The 13,033-nt window shown below is 44.3% G+C and overlaps 1 protein-coding gene across 2 annotated transcripts in view; it reads right to left on the minus strand.

Annotated features, from left to right (window-relative positions):
* LOC139059080 (uncharacterized) overlaps positions 1-13,033 on the minus strand; it is a 78,541-nt gene that overhangs the window by 15,932 nt on the left and 49,576 nt on the right. For both annotated transcript variants that reach the window (XM_070536974.1, XM_070536973.1), the window contains 2 exons: positions 12,824-12,980; positions 8,811-8,917 (listed from right to left, as the gene is read on the minus strand). In XM_070536974.1, coding sequence (XP_070393075.1) covers positions 8,811-8,917; positions 12,824-12,980 — 264 coding nt within the window. The remainder of the gene's footprint in view (positions 1-8,810; positions 8,918-12,823; positions 12,981-13,033) is intronic.

Here is a 13,033-nt window from a genome sequence, read left to right on the forward strand (position 1 = left end):
TCATTATGTATATGTTTCCAAGAAATTGTCTTCTGTGTTCCAAAGACAGCTGGTTGGTTTCTGCATACAAGCTTTGTACGGTAGACGTATGAAACGCGCCAGAACGCAGACGTAGTCCGACGTGATGCACTGGATCAAGAACCTCTAATGCTGACTTTCAAGCTAAGCCGTACACAAAACATCCGTAGTCTAATTGTGACCGGACAACTGCATTGTATATGCGAAGCAGACATATTCTATCTGAACCCCATGATCGGTGGGATAGGAGCTTTATTAAATTTATGGATTTCAGATATTTCTGTTTTGCATAAGCGATGTGCGCTTTGAAGTTGAGTTTCTTGTCAAAGATCATACCAAGAAATTTGTGTTCGTTTTTTACTGTGATTTGCTGTCCTTTAATATGTAATGTTGGGTCCGGTGTGAGCCTTCGGTATTGATTGAAAGGTACGCATATTGTTTTTTCTGCGCAAAATTTAAAATCATTTTCGTTTACCCATCACACTATAAAGTTTACACTCTACTGGAGTTGGCGTTCGCAAGTAGCCATATTACAAGAGGAGAAACAAAGTTGAATGTCATCGACATATAAAGAATACATTAAGGAAGAAGGAATAACTGTAGTTATCAAATTGAGCTTCACTGAAAATAGTGGAACGCTCAATACTCCACCTTGCGGCACTCCATTCTTCTGTGTAAAACAGTTGGACAATGTTGGTCCAAACATCACCTGAAAAGTTCGGTCCTCCAGATAGCTTTTGATTATACGAAGCATGTGCCCTTTTATTCCGTATCTGTGCAAGTCCATTAAAATGCCATGTCTCCACGTCGTATCATACACTTTTGATAAGTCAAGGAAAACGGAGACGCAATGCTGCCTTTGGACGAAAGATTCACGGATTTTTGTTTCTAACCGAATTAATTAGTCGATTGTGCTGTGATTGGCTCTAAAGCAACACTGGTACTGATCAAGTAAACCGTTACTTTCCAAAAGATGTACAAGCCGTTTGCTAACCATTCTTTCGAATGGTTTTCCTAAACAACTGGTTAAGGCAATGGGGCGATAACTGTTAGGGTCAGAGCGTTCCTTTCCAGGTTTTAGAAGTGGTAGAACTATCGCCTGCTTCCATGCTTTTGGAAAATAGCCTTCCGCCCACAAACTGTTGAAGAGGTGAAGGATTCTGTCGTACGTGCTCATGTGTAGGTGTCGCAGCATTTTGTAGTGTATGTTATCCGGACCTGCTGAATGGCTTTTCCCTAAATATATCGCATCGAAGAGTTCAGTTTTTGTAAAAGGACAGTTATATGGCTCAGTACTGTTCAGTGATATCCGAAGATCTTTCTTTTCTGCAGTGGTCTTTAACTTAACAAACTCGGGAGTGTAATGAGCCTCACTCGAAATTCCAGCAAAGTGCTCACCAAGTATATTTGCTTGCGCTGTAAGATCCGTTTCCTCGTCAAATATAGGGAGTGTGTATTCTGTATGAACACCGTCAATTTTTCTCACTTTCTCCCAGACTAATTTACTTGTTGTGTGATTGTTTATCGAGCTCACATATTTCACCCATGATGTTCTTTTCGCTATCCGTCTTTCCCTTCTAGCCTCAATGCGCTTTTGTTTAAAAAACAATAAATTTTCGAAAGTTGGGTACCTGTTTAGTCGAGACCATGCACAGTTTTGTTTCCTACGAGCTTTATCACATGCATCATTCCACCACGGCTTTGGTCTAGGTGGAAGCTTCCCTTGTGAACGTGGTATGGAGTTTTCAGCTGAATCTAAAATTTGTTTCGTTATCGCATCACATAAGTCATCAATATTGAGTGCGATGACATCATTAATCCTTATTTCAGAGCTTTCCAAAAAAAGAGACCAGTCTGCTTTACCCAACTTCCATCTCTGTCTTCGTGCTGACATTGTTGGAGGCGCGTCGATCGGCTTGAGTATTATAGGGTAGTGGTCACTGCCACGTGGGTTCTCCCTCACGTCCCAAGTAAAAAACCTAGCAAGTGATGGCGTGCCACAGGAGAGGTGAATGCATGACGTAAATTGTGATTTTGCTATAAAATATGTTGGCTTGCCATCATTAAAAAGGTACACATTGCAGTTGTCTAAAAATTCTTCTATCATTTTCCCTCTCGCGTCAGTGTGGCTACTGTCCCAGATGTTGTTATGAGCATTAAAATCACCCAATAAAAGGAAAGGTTCTGTAAGTTCTTTCACGAGATCTTCTAATTCATTTCTTGTGACATTCTTACCTGGTGGTAAGTACAGGAAGCGTACTGTTATTCTTTTTTCTATCTGAACCTTTACTGCAACAGCTTCTAAGTTGGTGTTAAGCTTCACTTCACGTACTGGGATTCCTTGAGCAACCATTGTAGCGACTCCACCGGATGCGACTGAAAACTGTTCCCTATCTTTTCGAAAGATGCCATATCGACGCAGAGATTGCTTATGGCAACCTTTCAAATGAGTTTCTTGCAAACACATAACAGAAGCCTCAGCATCCTCGAAAAGCTCGTAAATGTCATCAATATTAGTTTTTAAACCACGGCAGTTCCACTGCACAATAGTAGCCATATTTGATGATGTGGAATATCAAGTACTTCACGAAGAGATTCTATGTAAACGGTCACAACGATGACATATGTAAATGAGCAAGAAACTTGCTAAAATGCTTTTTAGGTCACGTCTCCTTGGCCGGGGGAATGACCGGAAGTCTACCCCCTTTGAGTTTTCCAAGGGAAAAACCCAATTTTTTGGTTTGCCTACCAGATGTAGGCTCTTTTGTTTGATTCGTGTCCGGCGGACACACTTCCATCATATCATCGCCCTTCGGGCGTTCATCGTTGATGGTGCTTGATGAAGGTGCCGACTTCTTGGAAAGAAAGCGGTCCTTCGGCACCGATGTTGAGACCTTCGTGGCCTCCACCACGTGTTGACTGACGTCAGCCCCAGCAGAAGCCTCTGGGCCTCTTGGGAGAAGGTTGCTACGAGCGTCTGTTTTTTCACTGCGTGAGGAGGGCCGGAGTGCTGACACTTTGTCCAGCAGCTCCACCTGTGCTCCAACTGACACCATCGGCGGCGCACGCCCTCTATGCACAGCCTGTGCGTAAGTACCTCTATCGGCAAACACGTCTCTGTTTTTGCCTTCAATGTATATCTTCTCCCTTACCTTCAATGCAAGCAATTGCTTTTCGTTTTCCGCTCAGGACAAGATCTGGAAAACGCCGCGTGCTGACCCGCGCAGTTTGCACAGCACAGCTCGCTAGTGCACGTTTCATCACCATGGTCTGGTTGGCCGCATTTAGCAAAGGTTACTCTTCCGCGACATGACTGGGATCCGTGGCCATATTTCTGACACCGAAAACACCGGCGGGGATGGGGCAAATATGGTCTTACTCTAAGGTACAGGTAAGCGGCCTTAACGGCACTTGGAAGCGTTAAGCAGTTGAAGGTCGGCAGAATGTGTTTCGTCGGAGTTTCAATGTTATTTTTTCTAAATTTAATTAGTCTTGCACATAGAACACCCTGATCTCTCAAGCCTTCTCCGATTTCCTCGTCTGTGCACTTTAGAAGTTCTGTATCTGAAATCGCACCCTTCGCGTAGTTCAGTGTACGATATGATGAGACAGACACACTGTTCTCAAAGATCTTCTCAAGTTTCTTAATCTGCCTGCTATGCTCAGCCGTCATAACTTCGAGCAAGAGGTCTCCTGAATTCATTTTCTTTGCTTTGTACGTCTCACCAATACACTCGTTAAGTGCCTTGGCGATGAGGAAAGGGGACCTGTCTTGAATTTTTCGTTCACTTTCAGACGTGATGAAAAAATTTGGTAAAGCTATCGCTAGGTTTACTGAAGTTTCTTACCTCGGTCCGGTGCCTTTTCGGCCCCCGATCAGGTTTTCCTGAAGAGGGGGTTCTATCCATGAAATTACTTATACTTTCGGCAGCTAAGCTGGCCGCCCACCATGGAGCCCAACATGGGAGTGTTTTAAAAACCACTAGCCATACATAACTGCTATGACCATATAACCATGACCAAGGAAGGCCACGCCCACATGGTTAACCCTTGCCGCCTTGAAATTCGGAAGTGAGCAGAAGTGATAAGAAGACAGGAAAGAAGAGATAGCGAGAAGGAAAGCAAAAGATTGAATAGAGGGACAGGAAAAGGCGACTGCCGATTTCCTCCAGGTGGGTCAGTCTTGAGGTGCCGTCTATGTGAAGCCGAGGCCGAAGAGGTGTGTTGCCTCCAACGGGGGGCCTTAAAGGCCCAAACACCCAGCATCGGCTCAACCACCAGGATCCCCTTTTCCCCAGACACGCCTAAGCCGTGCACGGCTACACGCGGGAGGGTCCGACCCTCGTACGCTCGGGTACGTGGTGTCGCAACACACCAAACGCCAGCTCACGCAGACGCCCCTGCGGGGGAGCAGGAAGTTTCTGGCTAAATATCTTCATCCGACACTGAATGGCATGCAGCAAGAACAAGCGCCATTTGTTGAGCTGGAGTACAAACAGAGGGCCATGAAATAGGTTGGCATGCTATTCGCTTTCCATTGAAACTTCAGTTGGAGCAGACACATATGCCAGATATCCAGCTACAACGGCAACACACCGGTAACGTAAAGCAAACGCAATGCACACCCATAGCTGCTTATGACGACAACAGTCTTGTACAAGTTCCAAGCGAAGCCATGGAGGGCTTGGTGGGGAAACTCACTTCCAATGTTCTGATGGTGTTACTCCCAAATTGCGGAACAACATTCTACCAAATATTTTCTTTTTTCATTGAATGTGCATACTATCGGTACAGTTTGCAGATTTACATGAAAAATGATATACCCGGTAGCTGTTGCTTTACACTCTGTTTCTTATTCCTTCGAAAACATTTGTATTAAGCTTTCAACGTTACTCGAATAACGTAACTGCAGACTGTGTGCCCAGGCAGACATCATTGACAAGAAATATTCAAGCAATGAATTCATTAAATAAACAAATTACTATAAGTAAATTACCCCTTCGAGGCTTTACGGCGCATGTTTTTATTGAAAAGTTGAAGGAAATCGCCACGAAGGTCTAGTTTTGGTTTTCAACATTTCAGAACGGCCGTGTAAGCCGCAATAATTGGCCCCAAATTATACGTTGAATTTACCTGATTACGCATTTCACATAGCATAGTGGTGTAAGAGGAAGTCAGGCAGTAAGGCTCGATAAAGCGGTCCTTCTAGCCCCTGCTGTTGAAGTGACTATGCGTTCACTCAGGAGATTCACGCAGCGCCAATCGATTAAAGATTGCGGGTAGAGGAAAATGCGACGGCAGCTTTTTTATTACGCCTCCCTGCTACATCAAAACAAGGTTGCGCTGAGGGCCGCACTTCGCATTGCTGCATGAGTGATCGGGTTAATTCAAGGAATAGTTTAAAGCCAAACGCTCAGGCTTACGTGACCGTTTCGAAATATCCAAACACGTAACTACAGTGTTATGGCGATTTGCTTAAAGTTTCTAATATAAGCATGTGCCGTAAGGATTGCAGCTATTAATTAAAAATCTAAATTAGTTTATTTCTTAAGTTAATTGTTTTGGTTCTTCGTACAAATAATACCCGCCTAGGCGTTCAATTATTCTGTTGTGACCTCATTCGAGTTACTTTGATGGGCTTTCTAAAAAAAATTCTTCACAGTAAAAATAAAACATTACAAAAATAAAATTTTGGTTGTGTTTCACATCAATCACCAAAGACGACGAGAACGACTGGCCCCGAATTTCCACGCAATGTGCGTCTGCCGAATGATGATGACAGAGGTCCATCATCATCATCGTAATTATCATTATCAGCGGTATGATGTTCACATTAAAAAGGAATCAACATCAACAATGTGCTACCGGAACTTGTTCGGCGATGGGTTGTTTTCGCAAGCAACGTCCTCATGGAAGCGAGCAGAGCAAAAGCTATTTCCCACGCCGGAGAAGTGGTATGCGTTCTTAATTTCGGTCATGAGTCGCCTTCGATATCTTGGGTAGTTGTTGGAGCGTGTGGATCAAGATTCATTACTGTGGAGGCCAAAGACGGTGCCCACATTTGTAGGCACACGCATCGATTTCATTGGCACAAGGATACAAGACGTTGAAACTTTCAGGTACCATTACCTTTGGCAATTCAATTTCCTGAAAGAACGAAACTCACAGACCCCAACAGGCCTGATTTATCTGCATCGATGCCGGTGTCTTGATCTACGGAAGTCCAACACGACAGTTCTCTGGATGCTGCTCAAGAGCTCTCTTCTAACAGCATCACACAAGTTGTCCGGAAAGCAGCACGCGAGAATGCTACACATTACGCGACACGCATGGCGAAAACGAAACTTTTTCCACCACTGACGTTTAACTACGACGTGGTAAAATCACACGTTTTCAAAGAAAACGAGGATGACCGGCTGCCGAACTTTGGTCTTCATTCTCTGTAACAATAGTAAATGAGTTTTATTGGCAATAACCGTCAGTTGCTAATGGGTTTTATTCTGAAAACGACAGGAGGCCCTGTGTAGAGGGCAACATATTCATGTTCACCACTTGGCTTTCCTCCAGCCCTGAAATGCCTGACGTGGTATATATGCTACACTGACGCCTCTTAGTTTTAAACTTAAACCCTTAAACTTAAATTTTGAGTGCTTTATCACTTATGTTCGCGAATTACTTTTTTCCGGTTCTGTACGTTATAGAAAAGCAAGAAATCAGGAATGTTGAGATTTTGATAGATAGATAGATAGATAGATAGATAGATAGATAGATAGATAGATAGATAGATAGATAGATAGATAGATAGATAGATAGATAGATAGATAGATAGATAGATAGATAGATAGATAGATAGATAATAATAATATTTGGGGTTTTACGTGCCAAAACCACTTTCTGATTATGAGGCACGCCGTAGTGGAGGACTCCGGAAATTTTGACCACCTGGGGTTCTTTAACGTGCACCTAAATCTAAGCACACGGGTGTTTTCGCATTTCGCCCCCATCGAAATGCGGCCGCCGTGGCCGGGATTCGATCCCGCGACCTCGTGCTCAGCAGCCCAACACCATAGCCACTGAGCAACCGCGGCGGGTAGATAGATAGATAGATAGATAGATAGATAGATAGATAGATAGATAGATAGATAGATAGATAGATAGATAGATAGATAGATAGATAGATAGATAGATAGATAGATAGATAGATAGATAGATAGATAGATAGATAGACAGACAGACAGACAGACAGACAGACAGATAGACAGATAGACAGACAGACAGACAGATAGACAGATAGATAGATAGATAGATAGATAGATAGATAGATAGATAGATAGATAGATAGATAGATAGATAGATAGATAGATAGATAGATAGATAGATAGATAGATAGATAGATAGATAGATAGATAGATAGATAGATAGATAGATAGATAGATAGATAGATAGATAGATAGATAGATAGATAGATAGATAGATAGATAGATAGATAGATAGATAGATAGATAGATAGATAGATAGATAGATAGATAGATAGATAGATAGATAGATAGATAGATAGATAGATAGATAGATAGATAGATAGATAGATAGATAGATAGATAGATAGATAGAGAGAAGTCATAAGAAAAGCGCACTGAGGTTAACCAGACCGAGCCCAGTAGGTTATCCTGCGCTGGGGAAGGGGGGGGGGGGCTGATTGAAAGCGGAGCAGGAAAAGTTCACACTTTGCACTGGTACACACACAATTGAGCGTTCATCCCCGCATACTCCGTGCGGCTTCAATTTCCTAGTAATAGTATTAGTATTATTGGTATCAGTATCAGTATTACTACACACGACAAGCGGCGGAAGGCCGCACCACGCTTCACGCGATTCCCGACGTAAGTAGAGCTTTTCCTTTCCTCATAATCTCTACTACTAATATATAAATTGCGCGTGTTCTCTGCGCTGATGATTTCATCCTACATACGAAAAAAGCACCAACAGCCTAGATGTGCAATATGACTATCACATTGTTCTAATCATGACGACTCATTAGAAACTCATAAAAGTTCGTCCCACCACCATGAAAAATAAATTCTAGGGTTTTACGGGCCAACACCGCAATCTGATAATGATCCACGGCACAGTGGCGGACTACATTCCGAAACTATTACGATTCATTTTAATTTCCTAATGTAGTTTCCCAATGTAGCCCCCATGTAGTCCCCCAATGTTTCCTTCAGTGCTTTCGCAGTAGCCCCTGGAAGTGTTGCGGGCTGCCCAATTTTTGTAACACGCAACCTAGACAAGCCAATGCCCGCGCCCTTTTCTATACAAGATATGAACCCTCTCCCGTGACGTCACGAACCACTTGGCAATCCGCGCGATTTAGGCGCTCCTTCGTGTCGCCGACAACACCTGCTGGTGCGGAGTATAGGTAACACCTCTGGCTCTCACTGCATAGCTTCTTCCGGGTCACCTGGGTTCGAATCCAAGTTTTCTTTTTAAATCTTATATTCCAGGTCTTGCGCTCTATTCCGGCTGCGACAGCCGTCTTTAGATTGCGGCGAAATGTAAAAACACTCGTGGGTACTTGGACTGATGTACGAGTTGAAGACCACCAACTGGTCACAATATATAAGGAGTCCCTCATTATCATATCATGGTTTTGGATCGTCAAACCCAATCAAGAAACTTTTCTTTATTGATGCCGCCGTTACGAGCAAGTGCTCTTTTGTGTCCCGGCGCGATGAGTATACGCTTTGCGCTTACTTTGTATCACTGAACAAAAATGACACACTTGGTCTCACCCGCTTATATCGAGAATTGTCTGGCAAGTGGCGTTGACCTTGCTGTAGAGGCCCAGCACCGTGACGCCGGTCTTGCCTGTCACCTCCTTGACTATTTGCGTCACAGCCTGCGGATTATCGAGCCATCTTAGCACTCTGTTCGTGCGGAACCGAGGCATAGCTGATAATTTTCTGTAAATATATTGGCATATTTTTTTCTAAATATTTCATGCAGCAATGTCTCGTTTAGAATTTCTGCTCACAACAACGAATAATCAGCAAAGCGTAACTTGACACTACGTGTTTCTTTTTCTGCTTATTCCTTTGGGTCGTCCTCTTTTTGGAGGTACTCAGCAAGATGCTTACGCTGACGAAGACGTACGCGGTTCCCTCAACTGCAGCCACACCTGCCCCGAGTGCAAACAACCCGCACTAACCTCCGCGAAACGACTGTTGTGGGAATGTCCGGTAAACAAAGCGATGCGGAGAAAGCACCCCTGCCAGGAATAAACAGTGAGCTACGAGCGATGGATCTGACTGGTGGGTGGCCTAGAGGGCCATTGCGAAGCCCGAGAGTATCTGCTGGCTTTTGCCAAGAAATCAGAGCTATTACAATGGAAGTAGATCCTGCTCCTTGAACGCGTCCACTACTTTCGACCCACTTTCTTTTTGCCAAGCTCCGTATTAAGACAAGCCATGCCATCAAACATTTATTCACTCAATCAGTGATCATAAGCGTGGGGAACGCTACGCTTCTCAAGGACTCATCCTCCTGTCTTCTGATGCGAGTGGGATAGAGGTTCGTAGCATTTAGCGTTGTGGGCATGGGTCTTTTTCACGGGCAACTAATTCAACTGACAAGTGATGAGGAAAAAAGGATTTTGGGACGATCAAAACTATGAAGACGAAAGAAGTCGTGTTCCTGCCGTGTTTTCTTTTGCGCCTTGTTTGTAGTGCCTCATTTATTTCATCGCGGTAACTACCTCTAGCCAAGCGCTGAGAAAATTTTAATATTTCACATTAAATTTTTTTTAGAAAAAGAAATTCCACTTCCAATTTGCTCGTGCCCTATTTTGTCTTAAACAACCGTTCTATATTATTTCTCTCTTTTTTGGCGCCTGTACTAAGAAAACAAATACAGTACTCTTGGCTGCTTCATTGTCAACGTTACCCTTCAAAACATGTTGAGGCAGGTGGCACCATCTGCTTTGATCATAAATAATAGGTGGTAAAAGCAACCATAGGGTATACAAGTTCTCAAAACACATAATCAAAATAAAATATAACAATATATAACAGTACTAACTTTGTGCTCTGCTTGAAGCAGACACATCGACCTCTACTATCTCGACCACACAAGGGCTATGCGTTCGGACTCGGAATTTCGTACAACTCTAGTTAAGTTGTCGTTGTTTAACGGGACGTTATAACGCATAATTGTGATGAGCACTAGCATCTTTTTGCCCTTTCGTGTATGAAACTGTAAAGACTGTAAAGTATAACAGCACAAACCACAGCCAGGCAGAATAAATTCAGCACCCGTAAAGCGACCCGTCCTTAGAGTGACTTTTCTGGACTGAGAGTTTGTTAAGAAAAGAAAACTCAATTTAGGAATTTCTATCACCTACTTTCAAATATTTCCTACTATAAAACATTCACGTTAGTTTTCATTCGTTTCTTGCTTGGAGACATTCGTGCATGATGTCTGGATTCTACCTTCTCGTTTACATCTGCCGCTTAACAAAGCGAAAACTGCTTGTCTCTATTTAAACACGCTTTAAAATTTGGAGGTAGCACATATGTCGTGCGCTTTTTGATGGAGTGTGAGATCAGTATACTTATGTAGTGTAAAGGTGTAATCCTCTTTTTGAAGTTAGTGTTCCAGCAAGAAAGATGACGTGTCGCTCTAACGGGAAACACCATTGGAAATCGGCAGAAAGTTTCCTTCGGCATTTCTGTAAAAAACACTCTCTCAGTGACGCTAGCATTCGACTTGCACCCCTGCTGAAACCTACGAGACCTAAGCTTGATATACTCTACAACTGTCAGTTGATAGCTTCTCGTCATCGTGTTTTGGCACAACCAAAATGCAAGGCACAGCACACGGATGGACTCGACCAGCACAACGTTTGTCCTCATAGCCTCTACCTTCCTCCTGCTGTCTTACATTTACGCTTAGCCACATCACCATGGAATGCCACCAACCAGCCATATTCATCACATTTATTAGCTACTCTTCGTTGGGTCTTGGTCCTACATATAACAACCACGAAGGTAACAGAACCAGTACAAACAATCTATAGTTGTGTTGGTGGTGGTGGTAACAACTTTATTAACAATCCGGCAAATTCGTGGCCTGGGCCTAGGCCGCCCCCGAGGAGGTCCGAAGATCCTGTCTCCTCGCCGCCTCACGGGCTTGCTGGATGGCCCATAGTTGATTTTCGAGGTTTGAGCTGCGCAACGCGGCCGTGCATCGCGCCGCAGCTTCATCTGGGGAAACTGCATTTTCTTTGTATATAATTTCACATTCCCAGAGAATGTGTCTAAGAGATGCGTGAGCCCTGCTGCATAATTTGCAGTTATCATCTGAGTAGATGTCCGGATATATCCTTTTGAGATGGACGGGGTTGGGGAAGGTCTTTGTAGCTGCCTCCAGAATACCGCTTGGGCCATGTCGAGTTTGGGGTTAGGGGGCGGATAAACCCGCCTTGAGGTTTGATAAAATTTTGTAATATCACAGTATCTGGTCATTCTGTCCCTCTCTGTCCATGCCTCCGTTGGATTTCCAACCCCAAGAGAGGATCCTTCTTCGTGGGCGCTGAACGTGAGACCTCGCGCTACGCGGTGGACCTCCTCGTTGAGGTTGGGTACGGGGGTGTCGGGGGTGTCGGGGGACGTGTGAGCCGGGAACCATATAATGTGTCGTTCCTCCGTCTCCTCGGAGGTGACATAGTTTGCGTTGGCTTTGAGTATAGCCTCGGCCTTCGGCGAAATTCTGCCTTGTGCATAGTTTCTGACCGCCGTCTGCGAGTCACTGAGTACCTATCTACAACTGGAGTTAACGATGGCTAGGGCTATCGCCACCTCTTCCGCTACCGCGGGGTTTTTTACACGTATGCTACAACTGACCAATTGTTTCTAGGTATTGAGGACGGCCACTGCAAAAGCACGTCGATCCTCGTATTCTGCCGCGTCTACGAACAGCGCTTCCTTGTCCCTACCGAAGGCTTTGAGTAAAGCCTTGGCTCTACTCTCTCTTCGACTCTGATTGAATTTGGGCGTCATGTCATCCATTTTTTTTTCCTGCCCTGTATATTACTTCAAGTATACTAACACTCTGCTCGTTCTGTCATAGTTCCACGATATTAACTTTTTGTTGCTATGGGCGTTTTGGCCATACGTGCAGAATAAGAAAAAAAAGTTGGAGGACGGTTAAGCTTCGTCTTTAAATATAGAACGTGATAGCATTCAGATATCCCTGACTGCTTCTCACGCTTGCCAGCTACTGCAGCCTATGTAACCGTAATGTTTACCGGGAAACGCTGTCGGCGAATGCTATACACGAATGCACGTGCTTACTGGTAGAAACGCGGCCTCTTGCGAGGGCAGGAAATACGCGGAGGCGAGCGCCATCTGCAGGTCTCGCAAGGAAAGGGGCGCGCTGGTCTGAGTATGGTAGAAACGCAGGAAAAGAGGGTTTGAGTTTCGGCGTAACAAAATTGTTTTCTCGTACATTGAAATTACAATCCGACGCTAGCATGTCTGTAGGTTGTATGAGTCGTACTTTACAATTTTCTGACGCATTTCGCTTTTCGAAATTGAGTTAGCTCAGTAACATCTCTGCGCTACACGGTGGGCCTGCATGGTTGGGCATGCGTGGTTCGGAGTGCTTTTTCGCGTAGAGATGGTCGACGCTGGACGCGGGACGCGCAACGCTGAGGACGCCGCCGGATTTTCTGCGGCATGGGGCCCTTTACACTGTAGCTTTAAAGTAAACCGTACTACTACAAGTAGGAGTCCGTGCTGGCAAATACCTTGAGGGCACTCAGAGCTTCTTGGATGTTCTGTCGGGACGACCGTGAATGATCCAATGTTAGGAAGCCGTAGTCGATGACCTTCTGGTCGCCCATTTCTTTAATTCTCTTCTTCCCCTTCTGCTCGAGCAGGTGATCGCTGAAGGCTCGCACGTTGCTGCCACCAAGAAAGGGTGTCATTAAAATTCGTTAGGCTGCGACATTTCCAGG

This window comes from Dermacentor albipictus, chromosome 4 (genome assembly GCF_038994185.2).
Source record: "Dermacentor albipictus isolate Rhodes 1998 colony chromosome 4, USDA_Dalb.pri_finalv2, whole genome shotgun sequence".
NCBI lineage: Eukaryota > Metazoa > Arthropoda > Arachnida > Ixodida > Ixodidae > Dermacentor > Dermacentor albipictus.